Source organism: Betta splendens, chromosome 15, assembly GCF_900634795.4.
Source record: "Betta splendens chromosome 15, fBetSpl5.4, whole genome shotgun sequence".
NCBI lineage: Eukaryota > Metazoa > Chordata > Actinopteri > Anabantiformes > Osphronemidae > Betta > Betta splendens.
In genome coordinates, this window is record NC_040895.2 from 2,187,606 (window position 1) to 2,213,998 (window position 26,393).

The following is a 26,393-nucleotide window of genomic DNA, read 5'->3' on the forward strand; positions in this document are numbered from 1 at the left end:
AGTGAGGCATTAAAAGGTTAATTATGTAAGCTATTACTTTTAATCTGTAATTTTCATCTTTAGATAACTTACTGCTATTTGTCTAGGCGTTGGGAAGGTGGGGACCCTGGTGTATCCAATCAGAAGACTCCAACAACAATCCTGCTTACACCAGACAGGAAGTTTCACAGTTTTGGATATGCAGCTCGTGACTTCTACCATGATTTAGATCCCAGCGAGTCTAAGCACTGGCTCTACCTGGAAAAATTCAAAATGAAGCTGCACACAACTGCAGTAAGGATACAAACCTAATGTATATTTATGGACACAAGAAATAGCTGCATAAGAGTTTCCCTGGTCGCTCTTCTACATTTTTTCAATATTTGTTGTCTCTCCATGGGCTATACTATTATGGACCTAAATCAGAGCCATGGCAGCAGTCTGAGCAGAGAGTTCCAGACTTCCTTCTCCCCGGACACTTCCTCCAGCTCTTCCGGTGGGACCCCAAGGCGTTCCCAGGCCAGCCGAGAGACATAATCTCTCCAGCGTGTCCTGGGTCTTCCTCGGGGCCTCCATCGATGAGACATGCCCGGAACACCTCTCCAGGGAGGCGTCCAGGAGGCATCTGAACCAGATGCCCGAGAAAGCTCAACTGGCTCCTCTCGATGTGGAGGAGCAGGGACTCTACTCCAAGCTCCTCCCGGGTGACAGAGCTCCTCACCTTATCTCTAAGGGAGCACCCAGCCACCCTGCGGAGGAAGCTCATTTCAGCGGCTTGTATCCGTGATCTTGCCCTTTCGGTCATGACTCAAAGCTCATGACCATAGGTTAGGGTAGGAACATAGATTGACCGGTAAATTGAGAGCTTTGCCTTTCGGCTCAGCTCCCTCTTCACCACGACGAACCGATACACCGACCGCATTACTGCAGCCGCCGCACCGATCCGTCTGTCAAACTCGCGCTCCTTCCTTCCCTCACTTGTGAACAAGGCCCCAAGATACTTAAACTCCTCCACTTGGGGCAGGAACTCTTCTCCAACCTGGAGAGAGCAAACCACTTTTTTCCGGTCGAGACCCATGGCCTCAGATTCGGAGGAACTGATTCTCATCCCAGCCGCTTCACACTCAGCTGCAAACCGCACCAGCGCACGCTGGAGGTCCTGGCCTGATGAAGCCAACAGGACAACATCATCTGCAAAAAGCAGAGATGCTATCCTGTGGTCCCCAAACCAGACCCCCTCCGGCCCCTGGCTTCGCCTAGAAATTCTGTCCATAAAAATAATGAACAGAACCGGTGACAAAGGGCAGCCCTGCCAAAGTCCAACATGCACCGGGAACAGGTCTGACTTATTGCTGGCAATGCGAACCAAGCTTCTGCTCTGGTTGTACAGAGACCGAACAGCCGTTAGTAAAGAGCCTTGGACTCCATACTCCCGGAGCACAGGATGTCACGAGAGACGTGGTTGAATGCCTTCTCCAGATCCACAAAACACATGTAGACTGGTTGGGCAAACTCCCACAAACCCTCAAGCACCCTGCTGAGGGTCTAAAGCTGGTCCAGCATTCCACGACAAGGCCGAAAACCACATTGTTCCTCCTGTATCTGAGGTTCGACTATCGGCCGAATTCTCCTCTCCAGTACCCTGGCATAGACTTTCCCAGGGAGGCTGAGAAGTGTGATCCCCCTATAGTTGGAACACACTCTCCTGCCCCCCTTTTTGTCCTGTCCCCGCTGCCCTGCCACTGAGGAGCTTACAAAATACCTCGGTGACCTCGACTGGGTGATGGGAAAGTCCACCTTTGAGTCCCCTGGCTCTGCTTCCTCAGCAGAAGGCTTGTCGAAGGGGTTGAGGAGATCCTCAAAGTACTCCTTCCACCGTCCAACAGCATCCCCAGTTGAGGTCAACAGCTCCCCACCTCTATTGAAAACAGAGTTGGTAAAGGACTGCTTCCCCCTCCTGAGGCGCCGAACGGTTTGCCAGAATCTCTTTGAGGCTGAGCGATAGTTCTCCTCCATGGCCTCCCCGAACTCCTCCCAGGCCCAAGTTTTTGCCTCCGCAACGGCACAGGCTGCGGGACACTTGGCCTATCTGTACCCATCACCTGCCTCAGGGGTCCCACAGATCAACCAGATCTGGTAGGACTCCTTCTTCAGCTTCTCACCGCAGGCAACTCCAGAGTAGAAGAGGGTCTAGCCCCTCTCAAGGAGTTGGGTTCCAGAGCCCAGGCTGTGTGTGGAGGTGAGCCCGACTATTTTTCCGGCACCACTCGACCTCCTGCACATGCTCAGGCTCCTTTCCCCCCAGTGAGGTGACATTCCATGTCCCAATAGTCAGATTGGTTATCCAGGGATTGGGTCGCCTAGGCTCCCGCCTTCGACTGCTGCCCAATCCACTTTGCACTGGCCCCCTACGGTTCCTCCTGCGGATGGTGGGTCCACCTGAGGACGGTCCCACGTCATTCCTTCGGGCCATTCGGGCTACGGCCTGGCCACCAGGCGCTCACATACAAGCCCCAACCCCGGGCCTGGCTCCAGGGTCGGGTCCCGGCTGCGCCATACCAGGCCTCCTTCCTTGTTCGTCTGCTTTCTATAGGGGGTTTGTGAACTGCTCTTTGTCTGGCTCGTCGCCCAGGACCTGTTTGCTTTGGGAGACTCTATCAGGGGCATTTAGCTCCCGACATCATAGCTCCCGGGTTCGGGCACACAAACTCCTTCACCACAATAAGGCGGCAGTTCAAGGAGGAGTGTGAGACGTCTACTCAAGCAAAAAATAACCTACAGTCTCTTTAAAATGATAAAATTTTGACCCCAAAAATCACACACTAGGATGGTGCATTTAAAAACAAAGCTACCACTCATCATAACATTAAACAACTGCTTTAGTCATTGTTACACTTTAAAATATCCACCTAGCCAATGCATCCCTGTCAAACACCTGCTCTTGTTCTTAAGTTTCAAAATAAGAGCACTGGTTTCACACACTGCATGCAGATCTCAAGAGGACAAACTAATTATTTAACTCCTATCACTGAGCGCTGCTTGACAGTTTCAATGTGGGGTGATCACATCAATCACAATGTTTTTCTTGGTGCATAGAAATGAATAAAACGTCATATATTTGGTATTTTAAGAATGTACTGTATATTATGTAGGCCCCAAAACAGGTTTCAATGTATCAATACAAAACTTATCGTGTACCTGACATTGTCTCCCAGTAACATAACCATGGAGCATTTGATAACGTTTGATAATTTGGAACATCACAGTTACTAAGCATTACAGTACATAGCTGTATCTCTTTGTCAACAATGTATCACACCCAAACCTCACCAGTCACTTGTTTAAAGCCTCAGAGGACAACTAAGGATAGAATAATGTAATTCAGTGTTCTTTCTTGTGCATTTGTACTGAACCGTTTTTATTTAACTTTGACTAAATGTCTCATTTTTGCAAACAGAATTTGTCCATCGACACAGACCTTCATGCAGCCAATGGGAAGCGAGTAAAAGCTCTGGATATCTTTGCCTATGCACTGGCCTTCTTTAAGGAGCAGGCATTGAAGGTAATACATATGCAGTATATTCTCTGTTACTGTAGTAGAAAAATAAACGTTATTGTATTTTGTCATTTTAATGAAATTATCATAATTAATGTTAGACTTTTTTGACCTTGGTCCAATTACAGATACAGTAGATGTATTTGATTCAACAGGAGCTGAGTGATCAGACAGGTGGCGAGTTCGACAACAATAACGTGAGATGGGTGATCACAGTTCCTGCCATCTGGAAAATGCCTGCAAAACAGTTCATGAGGGAAGCTGCCTATAAAGTACGCTAACAGACATGAATCGCATTCATACACTCTTTTTTGGCTTACAGTTTAGTAAACTGTAGTAGGGATTGACAGGATGAATGAGTTTGCTTTTGTAGTGACTAATTCAGATCCTGTTGTAACAGTACTAGAATTTACAGGAGTGTCTGAAAAGTCTGTGCTGTAGCATCTCTGGTTGAACGGTGTCTATGTCCAACATTATCAAACATTCAATTCATTTAGGTTTCGTTTTATTCATATTGTAATTTACAACAAATCATTTTCACAAAGTAAGACAAAGATTTTGACCTCACAGCTACATTGTCAGTCAAATTCAGTTAGGACACTTCTTTTATTTTCATGACTGTTTACATTGTAGATTCTCATTGAAATTTAAAACTGAATGAAGTGTAGTGAAGAAAAAAATGTGAAATAACGCAAAATGTTTTTTATATTTCAGATAGACTTTTTTTTTGATTACTGCTTCACCCACTCAGTGGAGTTTTATCAGGTTGTCACCTGGAATGATTTTCACTTCACAGATGCCTTGAACCCATTACAATTGAAAGCTGTCTCCAAATTTTTGACTGGTAGAGTATGGCCAACTTTTTTAGTTGGTTTTATGTTTTGAAATAATTCAGCATCTCAAAACCTAAGGTAGTGAAAGACAAGGTAGTGGCTGACAGACCATTAAAGACATGAACATACATATGAGATATGTCCATCATCCCTCATCTACTTCAAGTAGTAGTTTCTTAAGACACAAGGGTTCTTTCATCCATGAGTGTGTTAACTATTTGACTAATTGTATTGAAAATCTACAGTTTTATTATTGCAAGAGTTATTATATTACTATATTGCCAAAATAATTTATGAAATTGTATACCTGGGCTGCGGTTGAATAAAGCATATACTCATTGTCACGAACACACTCTTTGCTCTGGCTGCACTAGTCAAAGCGGAACTTATTGGCTGCACATGCCAGGGAGAGCCTCAACTACTAGGCCTGCTTGCTAAGATTTCAGGCCAGACCAACTGAACAAAATCCCTTACTGGGAAACTCTAACTAACAAGACAACAGGGGAGGACGCAAATGTACAACCACATGACAAAACTAGACTCAATCATGAATTTAATCCTAAACGAACTAAAAATGCCTGCAAAAGAGAAAGGAATATCACAAAATAAACTTAACTAATCACACACAAGACACAAGAGACAACACAACAAGACAGCATATAGGGTAACATGGATAACGAACTAACAAAGACTGGACTCAAACTAGGAACTTAAATACTTACTAAACAGGTGAACCAGATTACACAAATTGCAAACAGGAAGTCACATGATGTCAGATGAAGACAAGACAAAAAGAACACAACCCAAAACAAAGCCTAAATCACAACACTCATACTGTATTGAATATGCTTTGATCTGAAGTAATAAGCAGGCAAATCAGCAGTTGTGTGCAACAATTAACATTTAATTAAGACAAATTGCACTGACACTGACATTACTTTAGATAGACCATTCAGCCTAATGCTGAGAACAATTCCCTGTACAACTTAAATGAGGAGCCATGGGACTGTTGAGGAAGTTAGGGAATCCTATACACAGGCTATGAAATAATATATGGAAAGTCTTTGAGTATTAGTTACAGATCCAGATTAGTTAACTATTGATTTATCATACAAGAAACTAGTGCACAATTTTTAATCTTAGTAGTTACCTACAGTAGTCAACAGGGGACTGTCTTGGCCCCTTTTTCTCTTTACCCCTTACTGCTGACACAACAATGACAGCTGTGTTTTATAGAAGCTCTCTGTCCAGGAAGGGTCAGAGCAGACTACCTCCTAGGAAGACTGTGGTCTTTTGGAGTGAGAGGACCAATCCTCAGGACCTTCTGGTCTTCACGTCAGTCAGCCGCTACGTTGTCCTTCAAGGTACCACCTTTGTGGTGGTGTCAGCCATCCTGTACGTTTTAGTTTGCTGGAGCACCATCATCGCTGAGAGAGACAGGAAGAGGCTGGATAGGGTCATCAAAAAGTCCAGCTGTGCTCTGAACACAGTGCAGGAGGTGGGTGACAGAAGATGCCCTGGCAAAGCTGACATTTATCCTGGACTATGACTCTCACTCACTGCACTGTCTGCTCTGGAAAGAAGCTTCAGTGACAGATTAATCCACCTTTGCTGTGTGAAGCAGAAATTCCACATATCATTCCTCCCTGCTGAGACTCAGACTCTGAGTTTAGAACAAACACTGCTAAATACTAGTCCTCCAATTTCAACAAAGATGCTACAAATATCGACTTATAGTTATAATGTCACAAGACAAGAAAGAGTCACTGGGTTTTAGACTGGCCAAGTCAGTCCATTATAGAGCATAGAGAGAGTAACCCCTCCAAAATTGGCTGCAGTAAAATAGAGAACTGCTTGGTGGAAATAGTTTGGTGATGGCAGTGGGTATGGGATTCAGCGGTATGGAAAATGGATGGTTGTCAGTGGGTCATAGGCAAAACAAATAAATTAACAAAATAAATTGTTACTAATATTACACAAAAGGTGCATGTTCTAAGTTGTGCATCATATCCAAGAAATAAAAGCTAAATGTCTTGTATGCTTTCACCTACATTTTAAATAAAGGATTAGCCCTCACTGTTTTAGTTCTTCTGGAGGTGTTTACTGTATGTGACTGACAGGTGAGTGGATCTGCTGTCAGGAGGGAATCCTCTGTATGTGAATGGTGTTACCACTGGAACAGAAAAGGGAAATTCTCCAAATCAAAAGAAACAGTCTTGTTTCTAGTACATATGCTGTTTTGCCATTTTTGTGAAGTGCATCTACACGAGGGGCAATACGGAACATTGTGACAATTTTTAGGTAGGTAAACATCAAAGCTTATTATGCAACTTTATCAAATTTTCTGGTTTGCTTTTTTCTCTTTGTGTAGTCTGGTCTTGTATCTCGTGAAAATCCAGAGCAGCTGATTATCGCCTTAGAACCTGAAGCTGCATCTATTTATTGCCGCAAGCTCCGCCTCCACCAGATGGTGGACCTTGGAACCCAGGCCACCCATAATGGTCTCAGTCCCACCGAAAATGTGGGGAGTGGAATGGCACAAGGTAAGAATATAAGGGGGACTAATATAACAGCTGTGAGAGAACAAATTTTTACACATTTTCACATGCACGCACTCACACACACACGTTTCACAAAAGTCGTTTCACATCTGTGCTTTCACATCTACGTGGGAGCTCACCATTGACATAATGCCTTCCCTAGCCCCTTACCCTAACCCTAACCATCACAACTAAAGGCAGATGTCTAACCATTGTTCTAATCTGAACCAAAACTCAATTCTAACCTCAGCCCTAAAATCACATCTTGACCATCAAAAAAGCCTTCGGACTGGTGGGGACCCACCAAGCGTCCCCACATTGTCACAATGTCCTCACCTTAATAGCAAAAACATGGTCCCACATTGAAGGAAAAATATGTACACACAAACATTATAAATGTGTCTATCAACAGTTTGCCCTATGGACCAATGATATTGACATTATTTTTCCTTTTGTACTTCATTTGTCTCCATAGTTTCTCCAGGTCATGGTAAACATCCTTGCTTTGTACATTTAAACACAACATGCATGAAGGTTTGCAGGCACCTTGATTTTTCCAACCACTGTAATTAAACTTCTGCCTTCAAAGGCGTATCATCTTCATCCAAACCGCTGTGCATTGTCAGATTCTTCTAACATTTTAGAGGAGTTGGGACATCTGCTGGACACAGGGCCCCAAAGCCCTGCCCTCTGGTATGAAATTTGCATTGTTAATGACTTCATCTTGTGCTCCCGTTTTCAACTCGAGGGCCGGTCTCCTTCAGGCTGTGCCTTCAACTTCTCGGCCTGATGGCATTGGTTTTGTGATACAGTTGGGGCTATCGGCAAAACCTCACGCGGCAGACAGTCAGCCCTCTGGCCATGGAGAAACCCGGCAGCTCTCACGTCAGGGAAAACCACTATGGGTGGTGCTAACTAGGGTCATTCTACCACTGACAACAGATGCGTCACTGTTGGATTGGGGTGCGACATTTATGGGCAGGGCCATGAATGACATCTGGAGCCTGACCCAGAATGTTGAACAGGGGAGTGGATCTGCTGTCAGGAGGTAATACTCTGTATGGTGAACGAAGGGTTCATCCACAAGTGGTGGAGTAGATCTGGGAGCACATCGGCCCTGTGGCATTCAGCCTTTGCGCCGCTAGGGGTGCTCTTGTGTTTTTGTGTGGGTCATCTCCTGAGTTAAATTCCTGTGTACTATAAGTTGATGATGTACACCTACTTCATGTTGTTTTTAAGTCTTGCCTTTTGTTTCACCCATTGCTGGCGTGTTAAGCCGTCGTAAGCTGGGTAAGGTACGCCAAGTTTAGAGTTTAAAGAGAGGAGTTTTGATGGAATGAAGTTTTGGTTTTCTTTGATGTTGTCTTTAAGGTTTGTGTATCTGTCTTCTGTACTTAGAGATTTAGTTTAGCCTGATGGGTTCAGTGCTGTTTAATATTCAAAGTTGTCTCGAGTGATTGTCTTGTGTTTCATGTTTAGGTTTGTGTTCCTGTTAGGAACTTAGTTTGTTAACGTAGTAGTGTTTAGTTTTCCTGCATACAGTAGCAGTGATCTTTAGTTCTCACGTTTTTGTTTGAACTTTAGTCCTGCCTTGCAGTGGGTTTATGTTTGTATTTAATAAATCATTTTATGTTATCCTGTACTTCCTGTGTTTGGGTCGTGCATTTGGGGTCTTTCCCTCTTCCCTTTCCCCTGCGACCTGGTCAGCGGGATGCGGCCACGCAAGCGTACCGGTTCTGGGTAGAACCGAGTGCTTTAGTAGCACTTCAAAGAGATCTACTGTCCCAAGCAGTAGGAGAGATTTTTCCATCCCCACCCATATAGGGGGGGCTCTCTGGGCTTGTAAGAGGTGGAAGGTAAACGCAGCAGGTTTACCACCTGGAGCTATTCAAAATACAGGAGCTGCCTCCACTCTACGTCTCTATGTTAGTAAGTGGCGTATTTTTGAAGAGTAGTGGGAATTGAAGGACACTATTCCTTTTCGATTTCCGTAGCAGACATCCTGTGTTTCCTTTAGCAATTATTGGAAAAAAGAAGGACTTTTTCTACTATTAAAGTATATTTGGCAGCAATTACAGGCTGCTATATGGCGTTAGGTGACAAATCAGCTGCTCAGTATCCTTTGATTTGTCAGTTTATAAAAGTGGACGCATCGCAAGCTCCCAGTCTTATGGCCACTGGTTCCTATTTGGGCTTTAAAAGTCTTAGACGCTCTTTCCCACTATGCATTTTAACCTATTAACCTCTCGATGTGGAGGAGCAGAGGACAGACTCCTCAGCCTATCTGTATCTGAAATCTTAGATTGACCGTTAAATTGAGAGCTTCTGCTTTTGTCTTACCTCCATCTTCACCACGACGGATTTGTACATCAACCGCATTACTGCAGCTGCTTCACTGATCTGTCTGTCAATTGCACACTCCTTCCTTCTATCACTTGCGAACAAGACCCCACATTCTTGAATTCCAAACTGCTTTCTGGAGGTTTATCAGTTACTGGGTGTATTAGGTTGAATTGGACTTTATATATATACCTAATGAAATTCTTCTCATTCTTTATATTAGGCCATATTCATTTGGATGTAGTGTGTGTGTCAGTCTGCCTGCTTCATGAGCTGTTTTAAATAAAAAAAAGAACATTTGAATCTTCTAATCAAGCTTAGATGAACATAACAATAGAGAGCCTCTTTTAAGACAGAACAACCAATCCACAGCACTAGTTAGATTGGTTTCGCACCACCCCCTTCTCCCCAAAGCATCAGAGCCTGCAGTGCTGTTACCTGATGTGATGTAACCAGATACGTTTGTGAACTACTTAAACAGAAGATTTTTCAGAGATCCATTACTTCAAAGAGCCTAGTGGTTTAAGCACACAACTTCCCACCCACAGTTTTTTAAACAAACTGTTTTTTTAGTTGGTGGTTTAATATAAGAAACGTTTATATCCTGAAGCCATAAACTTAACACTTTCTTATTTTAGTTTTCTTTATAGATTTTATAAACATTCAGTTCATTTGACAATTTTCTAAACCAGGTTGTCTGAAAGTTGGGTCATTGCACCCACATTCTTTTAGAGCAGAATTGTTTCTCAAGGAGCTTCTACATTATATGTCCTTCATGGGGGATGTGGTCTTCACACCTTCTCACAGTCCTTTGTTCAACTGATGAACCATTTCTTTACAGGTGTGAAGTGAAGCCTATTATACTGTAAATAGAGTATAATGCCTAACTTTACTTCGACTGAAGGTTCCTGCAATTTTGGTAATGTTTCTACTCTAAGACAAGTCTGTGAGTTAACTTGAAAATTATTGATTCGTCACAATCAGCCGATTGTGGTGACATTTGGCAGTAAAGGTGATTAAATGACACAGAACTGAAAGAATATCACCTGGCATAACTCTGGTAACACATAAGTATTCAGATGTCCATTTATTACTGGATATGGTGGATGATGATGCTCATTTCCTGCTGTACGGCCAGGCCCAATGTCTGTCCATTCTTGAGGCACTGATGCACTTTGCCATGTCTGTGTTGTGAGTCTCCTCCCAACCTCAGAGGGCGGCACTGAGTAACTGTTTCCTTCCGGAACATCATTAACTTGGGGACTATTTAAGTGGAGGATGGAGACTCCTCCAGTTGTCAGTGTGTTATGGTGGACTCTCAGTTTGCATCTGGCTTCCTGTATGACAGTTGGTTTTGTGTTTAGTTTGGATCGTGAACAGCCCTGTTATTCCTATTTTGCCTACTCAGTGCAGCGACCTATTGTGTCCTAGTTTTGTTTGGTAGTGGCTTCGGTTTTGTATTATTCCTCTGTCTAGTTTGTTTGGTCCTGCTTCGCAGTGCGCCTCAGTTTAGTTTATGCACCTTTTGCCTGCTCTGTAGTGACCCTTGGTTTTGTGTAGTATAATAAATATATCGTTTTGTATTCTGTCATCCTCGCCTGTTACTGCTTTTGGGTTCTGCCCTGTCTGGTCTTGGTGTTTGTAACAGTCTGATTCTTCTCGCCTTGTCAACAGAAAATGGGGTGCGCAGATCTTTGCATTTTGTGTCACCTGATTTCGTGTCATAAACAAAACACACCAGAGGCGAGTTTACACCAGGAGTCTCTACTGTAGCTGGGGGCTTTTGTGTCTTAACCACTAGGCTGTTGGTCCGTTGAGGGTGACCTACTCAATGGACAGACATTAAACTCACTCATACAAAATTATGTAAAGTTTACAGTTTACAAATATATCTGGTTTTCATGGCTCAGGTGAAGGTATTGTGAAAGTTGAGTCATGGAGCAGAAATAAGCTTCTACAATTTGTGTCCTTCCTGGGGGAGGCTTCATCACATCTATTCACTTTTGTGTCTTTTGTTCCCGTAATGAGCCAGTTCTTTGCAAGTGTGAAGTGAAGCCAAACTGGAGGATAATATGGAACCTCCTGTCACAAACCGACGATGGAGGAAGGACCCAATGCACAGCATTGGCTTGGTTATGATACGAAGTTTAATTTACAAGGTCAGGCAGGCAAAGGTCATACATGTGCTGGTCGCAATCAGAATCCGACAAGGAGCAGGCAGAGGCGAGGTTAAGGTACAGGCGTTGGTCAACTTAGAGCAGGGTCAATGGTGAAGCAAGGTCAAAACACAAGGCACGAGTACAAGAAATGCTGGAATGCTGGTGAGTAATCAACATAGACAATCTGGCAGGGAACTATGGCTAGAGGTGGTGCTTAAATACTAAATGATTATTGGCTGATGAAGATGAGAGAGTTGTCCTTTTGTGCGATTTATTGAAATAATAAAGAAAGGATAAAATAAAATAATGGGGAAAGCAAATAAAAAGCATGGATGTTGATCGTACACATCAACAAACCAAAAACCAGCTGGGGAGATCAGTGCACACACCACGGAGGTATAATGCAAAGAGCCCACGATCCTCAAGTTGCTTCTGCCTTTTAACCTTTTTCCCTGGACCTGGTGGAATCTCCTTATCACACTGTGGGTGAAGATGTTCATATTACACAGGGAATAAACAAGGCTACAGCCTTGGGTCTGGTGAGGCATCAGACAGAAAGGAGCCAGAGCCCAGGGTTAAAAGGCAGACTCAGGCCATGAACAATCGGTCACCTGGAGAGGGAGATAGATTGTCTGTCTGAGAATGTTCAGTTCTGGGTCTAATCAACAAGTACAGAATGCATGGTCACTATGCAGAGTCAGAAATGAACACAAGAAGCATTAAAGTACAATGAAACACAGGTGAGGTAAACAAGAAATGGAATTGAAGCTGGATAACTGGATATGAATGCTAGACAGGAAGTAGTACAAAATAAAACCGGATGTGGCTAGAAAACGTGACTAAGAAACATGAAACATGACAGCCCCCCCCCCCAGGGCGAATTCCCAGGCACCAAAAACCGTGCAAGGGAGACTAGCAGGGTGGGCGGAGGGAGGACAGGAGGCGGGTCAAAACAAAACACAGGAAATGACTAGTAACAGCAAAACACAAAACAGGGTCCATGTGAATAATGAGTCCATGACAGGAGGATGCGGATATGACTAGAAAATGTGACTAAGAAACATGAATCATGACACCTCCCTCAGACTGGGTGGGCAACACGACCGCTTCCTCAGGACCGACGGGGACAGAAACGGCCACTGCTACCAGACCGGCAGAGCTGCGTGCGGCCTCCTCTCTGGAGCCGGCAGAGCTGCGTGCGGCCTCCTCTCTGGAGCCGGCAGGGCTCCGTGTGGCCTCCTCTCTGGAGCCGGCAGGGCTGTGTGCGGCCTCCTCTCTGGAGCCGACAGGACTGCGTGCGGCCGTTGAGCTCGAAGGGGTGAGCGCCGGGCACGGCTGGGCTAGAGCTGGGCTTGACCGGCGTGTTGTGCAACCTGGCTGGGACGAGGCTGGAGCTTGAGCGTGACGTGACCGAGCTGGAGCTTGAGCATGACGTGACTGAGTTGGAGGTTGAGCGTGACGTGGCTGAGCTGGAGCTTGAGCGTGGCAAGATGTCTGCACTGAGGTCAATGCAGGGACGGATGCAGGCTGAGACGCAGGGACTGATGCAGGCTGAGACGCAGGAGCTGGTGCAGGCTGAGACTGAGAGAGAATTCCTCCCAGTGGACTAAAGTTTGAGCTGGGCAGGCTGGTGCAGCAGCAACGATCAGACGTGGCTGGCAAACGGAAACTGAAACTGGGGCCGCGGGCTGATCTGGTGTGGGAGGAAGGACAGATGGACCGGCTGACAGGTGTGGTGCGGAGCACGCGTTCTAACTCCTCGAGTCGTGCGCACATCCGGTCATAGAGGCGGCCGACACCAGGGCATTACAGCTGTCCTAGTCCTCCAGGGTGAACACCGCCACCTCCACGGCACTCTGCTGGGCTCCTGGGTCGGGCGCCCTCCGGTAATCCTCCGCAAGAAGCTCCAAATACTTTCAGAGGTCGCTGGGCAAGTCGGCACACGTAATTTCCATGGATCATGGAAAAAAACCCTCCTCCAAACAAAAAAACAAAACTGAGCTTGGAATTTACCTGGGAGCCAGCTGGGTTCCAATTCTGGCCAGATTGCTCTGTCAGAACCTCTGAGATGACGGACCCACATGCACGGCTCAAACAGGAATCAGGAGTCACAAGGTTCAAAAACAAGATCAGGATCCTAGTAAGCTAAGACGGCAATGCTGGAAAGTGGTGAGTACATGCGACAATCTGGCAGTTTGCTTGTGTGTGATCTGGAGCTTATATGCTGGGCTGATTATTGATTACTGTCAGGTGTGCATGATGAGAACCGGTGATGACGGGAGAACAGCTGTGGTGTGAGTGGAACAGGAAGTCCTTCAGAATAAAACAGGAAATGTGACCGAACTGGGACACAAGCCGTGTCTGCCTTAAATCAACGTTTAAGTTAACGTTTAGAGGTCAAAAGGCCATGTCATTTTTTCCCCACAATAAAAGCACAGTACATAGCAGCAGTTAGTTATGTACAACAATGCCCAGGCGACCTCTCCACACTGCCCCTCTCTCTCTCCTAATACTTTGAAATCTTTAAAATTTTCTAAACTTACCAACATTTGCCCACACTGCCCCAAACACAGAGAGTCGTCATGTAAAAGCTTAAGTGCTTTTACCTGCAGTGACGACGGTCGTGTGTCTAGAAGGTCAGCTCAGACAACTGTCGGCTTCAGACTTGGCTCGTCTTTGCCTTGAGTGACGCCACTTCTGTAGTGAATTTACAGATGCCAGATTGAAATGGACAAACTCAAACCACCACTAGTTAACGTTTAAACAGATACATCTTAAATTTATTACAAGTGGTGACATAATATTATCAGCAAGGAAGAAAGGACAGAGCAGCGGTGAGAGGTCGCCTGGTCTTCTGCAGGAGTGTCAGCCTGAGAACCCCAACGTCCCAGACATCAAGTCCATCGGTCTGTGGGGCTCTGCCCCTCTAAGAACTTATAGACCCCGATCCTACATCAGCTAGTGTCAGGGACGCTCGGATGAGGACCCAAATGCACAGCGTAACACAGGTTGATGGTGATCAAAGAATGGTTTATTCCGGGTTAGGCAGAGACAGCGTCAGGGACAGGCAAGGTTCATACACGAAAGCCAGGTATACAGTACCAAGTCGTCAGGCGGAGAATCGTGGTCAGGCAGGCAATCAAGGTTGGTAACGTGCAGAGCAGAAAACAGGGTACACAAAACAATATAAGCAATATGGCCGACAGTAACGGCCGCAACATGGCCGACAGGAACGGCCGCAACATGGCCGACAGGGACAGGAACGGCCGCAACATGGCCGACAGGGACAGGAACGGCCGCAATATGGCCGACTGGGACAGGGACGGCCTCAACATGGCCGACAGGAACAGGAACGGCCTCAACATGGCCGACAGGAACAGGAACGGCCTCAACATGGCCGACAGGAACAGGAACGGCCTCAACATGGCCGACAAGGACAGGAGCGGCGTCCTTACTAGAGCCGGCGGCGCTGCTCTCAGGCTCCCCACAGGACCCGGCGGCGCTGCTCTCAGGCTCCCCACTGGAGCCGGCGGCGCTGCTCTCAGGCTCCTCACTGGAGCCGGCGGCGCTGCTCTCAGGCTCCTCACTGGAGCCGGCGGCGCTGCTCTCAGGCTCCTCACTGGAGCCGGCGGCGCTGCTCTCAGGCTCCTCACTGGAGCTGGCGGCGCTGCTCCCTGGCTCCTCACTGGAGCCGGCAGCGACTGAGACGGCGTCTACTCTGGAGCCGGCTGGGCTGCTCGCAACCGCCGAGCTCGACGGAGCAGACGTCGGGCCTGATCGGGTGTGCATAGCACCCGTTCGACAGGTGGTGTCCTCTGGCTGGGACAAGACCTGCGCGTGACTGGACTGAACTGGGACAGGAGCGTGACTGGACTGGACTGGGACAGGAGCGTGACTGGACTGGACTGGGACAGGACTCGACTGAACTGGGGCCTGGACGTGACTCGACTGGGCTGGAACGTGGACTGGGTTCGACTGGACGGGAACCTGGACTAGACTCGACGGGACGGGAGCCTGGACTAGACTCGACGGGACGGGAGCCTGGACTGGCCTCGAATAGGCTGGAACCTGGACTGGGCTCGAATGGGCTGGAACCTGGACTGGGCTCGAATGGGCTGGAACCTGGACTGGGCTCGACTGGACTGGGACGGGACTCGGCTGAGCTGGAGACTGGACGGGACTCGGCTGAGCTGGAGACTGGACGGAACACGGCTGAGCTGGAGACTGGACGGAACGTGGCTGAGCTGGAGACTGGACGGAACGCGGCTGAGCTGGAGACTGGACGGAACGCGGCTGAGCTGCAGACTGAACGGAACGCGGCTGAGCTGGAGACTGAACGGAACGCGGCTGAGCTGGAGACTGAACAGAACGCGGCTGAGCTGGAGACTGAACGGAACGCGGCTGAGCTGGAGACTGAACAGAGCGAGGCTGAGCTGGAGACTGAACGGAACGCGGCTGAGCTGGAGACTGAACAGAGCGAGGCTGGGCTGGAAACTGAACGAGGCACGGCTGATCTGGAGACTGGGAACCGCATGAGTGCAGGGAGTCCTCCCAGCGGAGCAAACATGGAGCTGGGCAGGTGGGTGCAGGCACGACGGTCCGACGGGGCTGGGGGGAGGAAACCGAAACCATCGGCGGTGCGAACGGGGCTGGCGTGGTGCGGAGCGCGCTGTCCAACTCGCCGAGTCGCACGCGCAATCGCTCGTAGAGGCGACGGACACTGGGGCGCTCTAGCACGCTATCCTCGTCCTCCAAGGTCCACATCGCCACCTCCACGGCGCATCGCTGGGCTTTCGGATGGGACGCCCTTCGGTAATCCTCCGCGAGGATCGAAAAATAATCGCGTAGGTCGCTGGGTAGCTCTGCGCATGTAAACTCCATTCTTCCCGTGGTTGACTGAAACTCGCAGCCAAAAGGCAATAAACAAAAACAGTCACTGACCTTGACGGAGGCTGAATGCTGGCTGGGTCCAAGTCTGGCCAGATCGTTCTGTCAGGGACGCTCGGATGAGGACCCAAATGCACAGCGTAACACAGGTTGACAGTGATCAAAGGGTGGTTTATTCCGGGTTAGGCAGAGACAGCGTCAGGGACAGGCAAAGTTCATACACGAAAGCCAGGTATACAGTACCAAGTTGTCAGGCGGAGAATCGTGGTCAGGCAGGCAATCAAGGTCGGTAACGTGCAGAGCAGAAAACAGGGTACACAAAACACGGCCGGACAGGATCAACGAACTGGGAACGACGGTAACACACAAACAACGATCTGGCAGTTTGCTAGAGTGAGAGGTGGTGCTTAAATATACTGAGCTGATTACTGATCGCGTGCAGGTGTGGGTAATGACCGGGTGAAGCAGGGACAGCTGTGACAAGACGTAAACCGGGAGTGAAGCTAGAACAGAAACAGAAACCAGGGGACTACCAAAATAAAACAGGATGATATGGCCAATGAGCAAAGTTTCTTCTTCAAAATAAAACTGAGCACAGAGCCAGGACCTGACAGCTAGTTGGTTTCATTCTGACTTCTGGCCTGGTACCACTGGCCAACAATAAGTGTTTACTCAAAAGTAGATGTCTGTTTCCTGGAGTCTATCCCAGACATTGTTTAGACAACGACTCTGCCAAAATACAAGGGTTATAAAACAGTCACTGCACCTTAACATGACCAGAACAGATTGTTCACTACCTATATAAAAATATATATTATGATACATAAATATACTACACTCTCAAAACCCTTCCTTTGCTTTAAAAATGTCTCTGCTCGTGCTCAGATTCACTTTGCTCGCGTTCAAATCTGTAATCGCGCTCTCAGATTTCCAGCACTCGCGTTCAAATCCTCGTCCTCGCTCTTGGTTCTTGCTTCTCGCTCTGAATTCGTCTCACGCTTGCTCTCGCTTCTAAGACCCAAGATAATCCTATCAAAAGTCACCAGCCAGGGCTGCTGACCAATGACATGATGCTTACTTTTCCCATGCAGAAGAGAAGCAAAGTGACTTTAGAACAAGTATTTCAGAGTCAGTGTATTAAAAAAGTCAAAGTCAACTTTATTGTGAATTTCTCTAAATATGTTTTGATTTGGATCTACAGAGAATTGAAATTACAATACTCCCAGACCCCTGGACAGATTAAGCACGGCTCACGGCTTTATTACATGGTTGATACATGCTTTTATGCTTCAACAGTCAGATTCAAAACAATATTGATAGCAGACAAGATTGGGGACCTTTACTCTTTAATACCTGGTGACCCCTGGTCTCGGGTCAAGGTCAAGACACAAGATATGATTTGTGATGACACGCCCCACTTGGCAATCATTGGCTGCAGGTGATCCCGCTACATTGCTTTATACAATATTTTGGGGTCTGTATGATCTACGGTATAATAGAGCCAATATACGATAGTTTTGAAACTACTGTTTGTCATGTTTTGATTTTGTTTTTATTGACGCGCACATCACCAGAAACTGTTTACACACACTTGGCTCCTCACCTCTGTCAATTGATGTGTGATTGGCTCGATGGTTTTCTCGTGTTTGTTTGCACAGTTGCACCTTTCATCCAGTATCGCGACAAGTGCAACAATAAGCAAACGTGAGTACACAACCGAAGCAAACTAGTAAAAGACTCTGGTGGGGAAGAGACTGGTAAATAAACAAAGCAGCTTTATCAGCCTGGTGTTGGACATTACAGTGTTAAAATCACAAGGATGTTAAAAGAAAACAGTAAATATTCATTATTATTGTAGAGGTGTAGCCTGATGGAAGGTGATAAGTTCATTACTAGAATACATAAGGTAAAAAATTTAACCTTTTCAGTGTGGTAGTATTACAAAAGGTCATATCTATGTTGGGGATATGCGAGGAGCACAAATTAAAATGATTGGAGTTATAGCTCCTGAGTGGAGCTACCAATTAGGTTTATAATTTAGATTCACAAATGTTGGTTATTAGCTTAAATATATATATAACTATATAACAAAGGTCAATAGTTTGGTAAGTGAAACACTTTATTATTTTTGATTAGTAATTATTAACTGAATTATTAATTAATTTACGGGGCACCACCCTGTTACCAGGGACCAATAACCAATTTGGAATAGCCAATACAGTCTCAATTGTATTTAAGTTGGTTGAAGGATGAACTCCGTACCATAGCCGACTCAATTCACCAGTGCTGCAAAACCATATACAAATAATCACAGACCAATTAAATTATGAACGCTTTATTAAACAATATTAACTCCAGTGTCAACACTATCTTGAATAACTCAGCAAATCACAACTTAATTGTATGGTGTGTTCGTCTGGACTTACTGTATGTGTATGTGCCTTACCTGAGATAAGAGGGGCGTGTGTGTGTGTGTGTGTGTGTGTGTGAGAGAGAGAGAGAGAGCGAGAGGGAGAGAGAGAGGAGGAGGAGCGCGCCCCCCTTTAGGGGCGTGGTGAGGTGGCACAGCTGCGCGTGTGCCGGTGAGCCCTTTGAATGGAGCGCGCGTGTCTGGCGCTCACAGGGAAAGAAGCGTGTAAAGGAGTGTGAAGTGGGACTAGCGTGAATAAGGCTTGTGGTCGCACAAACACGTGGGGCTATATTCGGCGATATAGTCACGTGATCGCGGAAGCGTGCAGTGGTTGAAACGTGCGCTTGGCGTGGTCGCAGCAGAAACAGAGCACCGCACAGTAGCACAATAAAGCAAACGCTAGCTCAATCACAAATTACAGCACTTCAATGTGCACCTCTTAGATTCACGCAGATCTGTAACAGCGTTACAGTCACGTGATCGCGGAAATACACAGTGATCAGATCTCCCGTGTTCAGCAACAGGAAAAGAAAACAACACAACAATAAAACAATTACTGATCCCCTAAGAGTTCTACTCTGCTCAGACTTAAGAATGCCTCTGCCTTATGGCACAATCCTTGTGGGAAGATCCGGCGTTGCGTGCGTGCGTGCTTGCGCTTTTGCGGTCCGGTCCAGGTGTGCGTCGCGGTGATCACGTCGTGATCAGCTGAGGCGGCAGCGGGGAAGCGGTTAAGCTGACGGTTTCCTGCCGGATGGCTGGAAGTAGATGGGTGATCAGGCCCGTTCTCTGTGACGACGTCCCCGTTGGTTCAGCTGCTGGCTGCGGTGGAGGCTCCAGGCGTGTCGGGGGCATAGGGCAGCTCCAGGTGGACAGAAAGAAGACGGGTCTGTAGCGGACTTAAGGTAGAGAGGACAAGGCACGAGTCTTTGGTCACGGCAGTTTTTATAGCCGTGTTTTTGGTCACGCCCATCCTATTGTTTGGTCCAATCAGGATGGCTGACGTCTGTCATGATCTGTGGTTTTGTTCTAGTTGTTTCTTGTTGTCACGCCATGTCTTGTTGTCACGCCACATCCTGTTTTATTTTGTTAACTTCCTGTTTACCCAGTCGTCACCTTCCGGGTTCCAGTATCCACACCTGTTACCAATCAGTCATCAGTACCGGTATATAGCCTCACCACTCACAGACCCCAGTTGCCAGATTGTTGTATTCGAAGTTCATTTGTGTTCCGTGTTTCCTGAGCGTTCCGTGTTTCTCCAGTGTATTCGTTTTTTCATCAGTGTCGCTTGTTTCTTAAGCGTTCGTGTTTCTTGAAAGTTCGGAGTTTCGTTCGTGTTTTTGTGTCTCCGAGTTCCCCGTGTTTCGTGTTCCTGTTTTGCCTCGTGTATCCTGCCTGACCCTGGACTGCTACTGACCGTGAGTTTGCCTGATCCCTGCCTGTATTTTTGCCGTAACCTTTTGTGTATGACCTGGACCGTCTGACCCTGCCGTGAAAAATAAACCTCAGTTTGATTATAATCCCGCCTCCGTGCTGTGCATGTGGGTCCGCCGCCTGCCCGAGTCCTGACAGAACAATCTGGCCAAACTTGGACCCAGCCAGCACTTAGCCCCCGGTCAGGTCAGTGACTGTTTTTTTTCCCTTGTTGTTTACGGCGAATATTACCCTCCCGCGGAAGCATGGACTTCACCTGCGCCGAGCTACCCAACGACCTACATGGTTATTTCAAGATCCTCGCGGAGGATTACCGCCGGGCTAGTAACCCGGAGGATCAGCGCAGCGCCGTGGAGGTGGCAATAGTGACGCTGGAGGACGATGACACCGCGTTAGATCACCCCAGTGTTCATCGCCTCTATAAGCGACTGTGCGCGAAGTTTGACGAGTTGAGCGACGCGCTCTGCACCATGCCAGCGCCGGTCGCACCGCCGGTTTCCTCCTTCCCGCCCCGTCGGATCGTCGTGCCTGCACCAACCTGCCCAGCTCCATGGTTGTTTCCCTGGGAGGATTTCCTGCTCTCACGCGGTCCTCAGTCTCCAGTCCAGCCGCGCGCTGTTCATTCTCCAGTCCAGGCGCGCGCTGCTCAGTCTCCAGTCCAGCCGCGCGCTGCTCAGTCTCCAGTCCAGCCGCGCGCTGCTCAGTCTCCAGCTCAGTCGTGTTTAGCCCAGTCTCCAGCTCAGTCGTGTTTAGCCCAGTCTCCAGCTCAGTCGTGTTTAGCCCAGTCTCCAGCTCAGTCGTGTTTTGCCCAGTCTCCAGCTCAGTCGTGTTTTGCCCAGTCCCCAGCTCAGCCGTGTTTTGCCCAGTCCCCAGCTCAGCCGTGTTTTGCCCAGTCCCCAGCTCAGCCGTGTGTTAGCCAGTCCCCAGTTCAGCCGTGTGTCGCCCAGTCCCCAGTTCAGCCGTGTGTTGCCCAGTCCCCAGTTCAGCCGCGTGCTGCCCAGTCCCCAGTTCAGCCGCGTGCTGCCCAGTCCCCAGTTCAGCCGAGCCCGGTTCAGTCTCCAGTCCAGCCGAGTCCGGTTCAGTCTCCAGTCCAGCCGAGCCCGGTCCAGTCTCCAGCCCAGCCGAACCCTGTTCAGTCTCCAGTTCAGCCGAGCCCTGTTCAGTCTCCAGTTCAGCTGAGCCCAGCCCAGGTTTCAGTCCAGTCGAGTCCAGCCCAGGTTTCAGTCCCGTCGAGCCCAGCCCAGGTCTCAGTCCAGTCGAGCCCAGCCCAGGTCTCAGTCCAGTCGAGCCCAGTCCCGGTTTCAGCCCAGTCGAGCCCAGCCCAGGTCTCAGCCCAGTCGAGCCCAGCCCAGGTCTCGGTCCAGTCGAGCCCAGTTCAGCCGAGCCCCGCTCCAGTCGAGCCCAGTCCAGGTTTCAGTCCAGTCGAGCCCAGTCCAGGTTTCAGTCCAGTCCAGTCGAGCCCAGTCCAGTCGAGCCCAGTCCAGTCGAGCCCAGTCCAGGTTTCGGTCCAGTCGAGCCCAGTCCAGGTTTCGGTCCAGTCGAGCCCAGTCCAGTCGAGCCCAGTCCAGTCGAGCCCAGTCCAGTCGAGCCCAGTCCAGTCGAGTCACGCTCTGGTCCAGCCGAGTCTAGCTCAGGTTCCAGTCCAGTCGAGTCACGTCCCAGTCCAGTCCAGTCACGCTCAGTCCTTGTCCCCGTCAGAGGGCACCGTCCGTCTGACGACTGTTAGCCCCACCCAATCAGGCCCGACGTCTCCCCCGTCGAGCTCGGCAGCTGTAAGCTGTCATGCCAGCTCCGGAGGGGACGCCGTTCCAGTTCCTGTCGGCCATGTTGCGGCCGTTCCAGTTCCTGTCGGCCATGTTGCGGTCGTTCCAGTCCCTGTCGGCCATGTTGCGGCCGTTCCAATCCCTGTCGGCCATGTTGCGGCCGTTCCAGTCCCTGTCGGCCATGTTGCGGCCGTTCCAGTCCCTGTCGGCCATGTTGCGGCCGTTCCAGTTCCTGTCCCTGTCGGCCAAGTAGTTGCCGTTCCTGTTCCTGTCGGCCAAGTAGATGCCGTTCCTGTTCCTGTCGGTCAAGTAGATGCCGTTCCTGTTCCTGTCGGCCATCTTGAGGTCGTTCCAGTTCCTGTCCCTGTCGGCCAAGTTGAGGTCGTTCCAGTTCCTGTCCCTGTCGGCCAAGTTGAGTTCATTCCAGTTCCTGTCCCTGTCGGCCAAGTTGAGGTCGTTCCAGTTCCTGTCCCTGTCGGCCAAGTTGAGGGCGTTCCCGTAGGCCAAGTTGAGGGCGTTCCCGTAGGCCAAGTTGAGGGCGTTCCCGTAGGCCAAGTTGAGGGCGTTCCCGTAGGCCAAGTTGAGGGCGTTCCCGTAGGCCAAGTTGAGGGCGTTCCCGTAGGCCAAGTTGAGGGCGTTCCCGTCGGCCAAGTTGAGGGCGTTCCCGTCGGCCAAGGTGAGGGCGCTCCCGTCGACCAAGTAGAGGTCGCCCCTGTCTCTGGTCCCGTTCCCGTCGGCCCTGTAGCGGTCGTTCCAGTCCCTGTCACCCTCGGAGCCGCAGCGCCCGCCGGCCTCCAGGAGGAGGCAGCGCCTGCTGCAGTTCCTGCGCACCTCCAGGAGGAGGTCGCGCCAGCTGCAGTTCCTGCGCTCCTCCAGGAGGGGGTCGCGCCAACCGCAGTTCCGGCGGACCTCCAGGAGGGGGTCGCGCCAACCGCAGTTCCGGCGGACCCCCAGGAGGGGGTCGCGCCCGTCGCAGTCCCGGCGGACCTCCAGGAGGGGGTCGCGCCCGTCGCAGTCCCGGCGGACCCCCAGGAGGGGGTCGCGCCCGTCGCAGTCCCGGCGGACCTCCAGGAGGGGGTCGCGCCCGTCGCAGTCCCGGCGGACCTCCAGGAGGGGGTCGCGCCCGTCGCAGTCCCGGCGGACCTCCAGGAGGGGGTCGCGCCCGTCGCAGTCCCGGCGGACCTCCAGGAGGGGGTCGCACCCGTCGCAGTCCCGGCGGACCTCCAGGAGGGGGTCGCGCCCGTCGCAGTCCCGGCGGACCTCCAGGAGGGGGTCGCGCTCGTCATAGTTCCTGCCGACCTCCAGGAGGGGGTCGCTCCCGTCGCAGCTCCCGCTGCACCGGCATCGGTTCCTGGCGGCCCGGCTCCGGCCGCACCTGCATCGGTTCCTGGCGGCTCGGCCCTGGTCGCGCCTGCATCGGTTCCCGGCGGCCCGGCTCCGGCCGCGCCCGCATCGGTGGTCCAAGGAGGACGCCGCTGGTTCCTGTCCTTCGTCGCGATGGTCCAAGGAGGACGCCGCTGGTGCCTGTCTCTCGTCGCGGTGGTCCAAGGAGGACGCCGCTGGTGCCTGTCTCTCGTCGCGGTGGTCCTAGGAGGACGCCGCTGGTTCCTGTCTCTCGTCGCGGTGGTCCAGGGAGGACGCCGCTGGTTCCTGCCTCGTCCTTGGCTCGGCTGCCGGACTGGTGGCCTCGCCCTCGGCGCATCCTGCTGTTGGGATGGCGCTGCCTCCTGCGGCGCCGTCCGCCTCGACTTCTCAGCCTCCTGGATCAGCGTCCGCCAGGAGGACATCGCCGTTGGGGGGGATCCCCGTGGACGCTGGCCCAGCCCAGGGGCACTGGGGGTGCCCCTCTGCCTCAGCGGCGGCTGGGCAGGATCTCGCCGCGCCTTCACCCTCCGTGAAGGAATCCCTGATCTTCGTGTCTTCCCTGTTCGTGGACTTTGTCATGTGGACTCTTGTTTTGGCCCTCCTCCGGTCCTCCCTCCACCCACCCTGCTCGTTTGCCTTGAGGGGTTGGGATTCGGTCCCTCCTCCTGGGACCACCCTCCGCCCGCCCTGGTTTGGGGGGGGGGGCTTCCGTGGGCGCCGTGGAAGGCGCCATAGGGGGGGGGGTACTGTCATGATCTGTGGTTTTGTTCTAGTTGTTTCTTGTTGTCACGCCATGTCTTGTTGTCACGCCACATCCTGTTTTATTTTGTTAACTTCCTGTTTACCCAGTCGTCACCTTCCGGGTTCCAGTATCCACACCTGTTACCAATCAGTCATCAGTACCGGTATATAGCCTCACCACTCACAGACCCCAGTTGCCAGATTGTTGTATTCGAAGTTCATTTGTGTTCCGTGTTTCCTGAGCGTTCCGTGTTTCTCCAGTGTATTCGTTTTTTCATCAGTGTCGCTTGTTTCTTAAGCGTTCGTGTTTCTTGAAAGTTCGGAGTTTCGTTCGTGTTTTTGTGTCTCCGAGTTCCCCGTGTTTCGTGTTCCTGTTTTGCCTCGTGTATCCTGCCTGACCCTGGACTGCTACTGACCGTGAGTTTGCCTGATCCCTGCCTGTATTTTTGCCGTAACCTTTTGTGTATGACCTGGACCGTCTGACCCTGCCGTGAAAAATAAACCTCAGTTTGATTATAATCCCGCCTCCGTGCTGTGCATGTGGGTCCGCCGCCTGCCCGAGTCCTGACAACGTCCAAGTTTCTCCGCCGCCCGTCGCTTGTATCAGTGGGGGGTTCAGACGTCTCAGCGGGGGAGCCTGGCGCCTGGTTTTGGTGCTCAGATTTAAAATCTGTTTGTTCTCACTCACTACTATGAGAATGAAGACATTACACGCAGGCCGCAGAATTTCCTTTGTCTGGGGGAATGCATTTGGGCCCTTAATACTGGTTCTGTTAATAACTGTTTTTACACATGAGGTCCCCCAACATCTTTGTTAAAAAGGATGTATGTGATTTGTGAGTTCATGCATTGCATTGGTTTTGTTTTTTGAACACAGTGATGTTGATGCTCATTTAATTTCGTGAATTAGTGTTGAATAAAAAAAAACATATTTTATTTTTCAATAAAAGAAGTGAATGTGAATGTGTATATGAAACTGGTAGGGTTCAGTACCTCCAACAAAGTTAAGAACCACTGCATTAGACTGAGGCATGATGGGTACTAATAAGCAGTGGAGGATAAGTTTTATTGTGGTTAAGGATTTAGGATCTTAGTTATGTTGCACCTAAAGAGGCTGCCTTAAAGTTTATTAATCCTAGAGGGAGATTATTTTGCACTTTCATCGCTGTCACAGATGGAGGTACACACAAGAAGGAAGGGAGATTAAAAATAGGAATGCTAAGACATCTAAACACACATCAAGTATAATTACTATTGTCTGATTACATCTAATAACTAGCTAAAGTTTTATTATACACGTTATCTGCCGGATAAAGATCAGCCCATACAGAGGGAGGATGAGTTGTACAGACTGATGGCTACCAGTAAAAAGGATCTCCGGTGGCGTTTTGTTGAACACTTAATACTGATCATCCTCTTGCTGACGGTGCTATGTTGTCCAGCCACACACTGTGTTATGGGGTGGCAGGTGTTGTCTGGGATAGAGAGGAGTTTGACCAGCATCCCCCTCTCAGCTACAGCATGTAGGGGGTCCAGCTCCACCCCTAGAACAGAACCAGCCCTCCTGATCACTTTGTCCAGGCTGGTACTGTCTGCTACATTCATGCGGTTGTTGAGGTAGTCCATGATCCATGAGATCAGGGGGGGGCTCCAGCTGCATGTCCTTCAGTTTCTCTCCCAGCAGCACAGGCTGGATGGTGGTAAATGCACTGGAGAAATCAAAGAACATGATCCTCTCTAAGGCGCCAGGCTTGTCCAAGTGGTTGTAGGTGCAATGGAGCAGATGTATGATGGCGTTATCTACTCCTTGATGGGGTTGATATGCAAACTGGAGGAGGTAGACTGAGGGTTTGACCAGAGAACGCTGGGAGTCCAGGATCAGCCTTTCAAAAGCCTTCATGATGTGAGATGTCAGAAGCACAGGTCTGTAGTCGTTGAGGACTCTGGGATGTGGCATCTTATTCACAGGAACAATGCATGACTTTTTCCACCCAAGAGGAGCCCTCTCCAGCTGCAGGCTCAGGTTGAAGATGTGTTGGAGGACACAACATAGCTGGGGAGCAAAGACCTTCAACACCCTTAGGCTGATTCCAGGCTTTGTTGGACAAAGCTTGTTCAGCTCCTTTCTCACACGATCCACTGTGATTATGTTATAACTCACGATTTTTAAGTTAAATCCATCAGCAATGTGATAATTCTACTATATTATATTATTGTATATTTTATTGTATTGTATTATATGTTGATTCTTGAGGAAACAATTGAGAAAAACATCAGCAGCTGAAGAAAAATCATCTCAGTCAGATTTTTCAAAACCTTTGTAAAAAACTTGAGTTAGTTGGTCACAATATAAATGACGACAATGGTGCAGGCACAGTCAAGCTAT

At 49.3% G+C, this 26,393-nt stretch overlaps 1 protein-coding gene across 5 annotated transcripts in view; it reads left to right on the top strand.

Moving 5' to 3' along the window:
• hspa12a (heat shock protein 12A) overlaps positions 1 to 26,393 on the top strand; it is a 150,340-nt gene that overhangs the window by 41,735 nt on the left and 82,212 nt on the right. For all 5 annotated transcript variants that reach the window (XM_029174821.2, XM_029174818.2, XM_041073912.1 and 2 more), the window contains 4 exons: positions 87 to 273; positions 3,437 to 3,541; positions 3,691 to 3,807; positions 6,740 to 6,911. In XM_029174821.2, the coding sequence (XP_029030654.1) occupies positions 87 to 273; positions 3,437 to 3,541; positions 3,691 to 3,807; positions 6,740 to 6,911 (581 nt within the window). The remainder of the gene's footprint in view (positions 1 to 86; positions 274 to 3,436; positions 3,542 to 3,690; positions 3,808 to 6,739; positions 6,912 to 26,393) is intronic.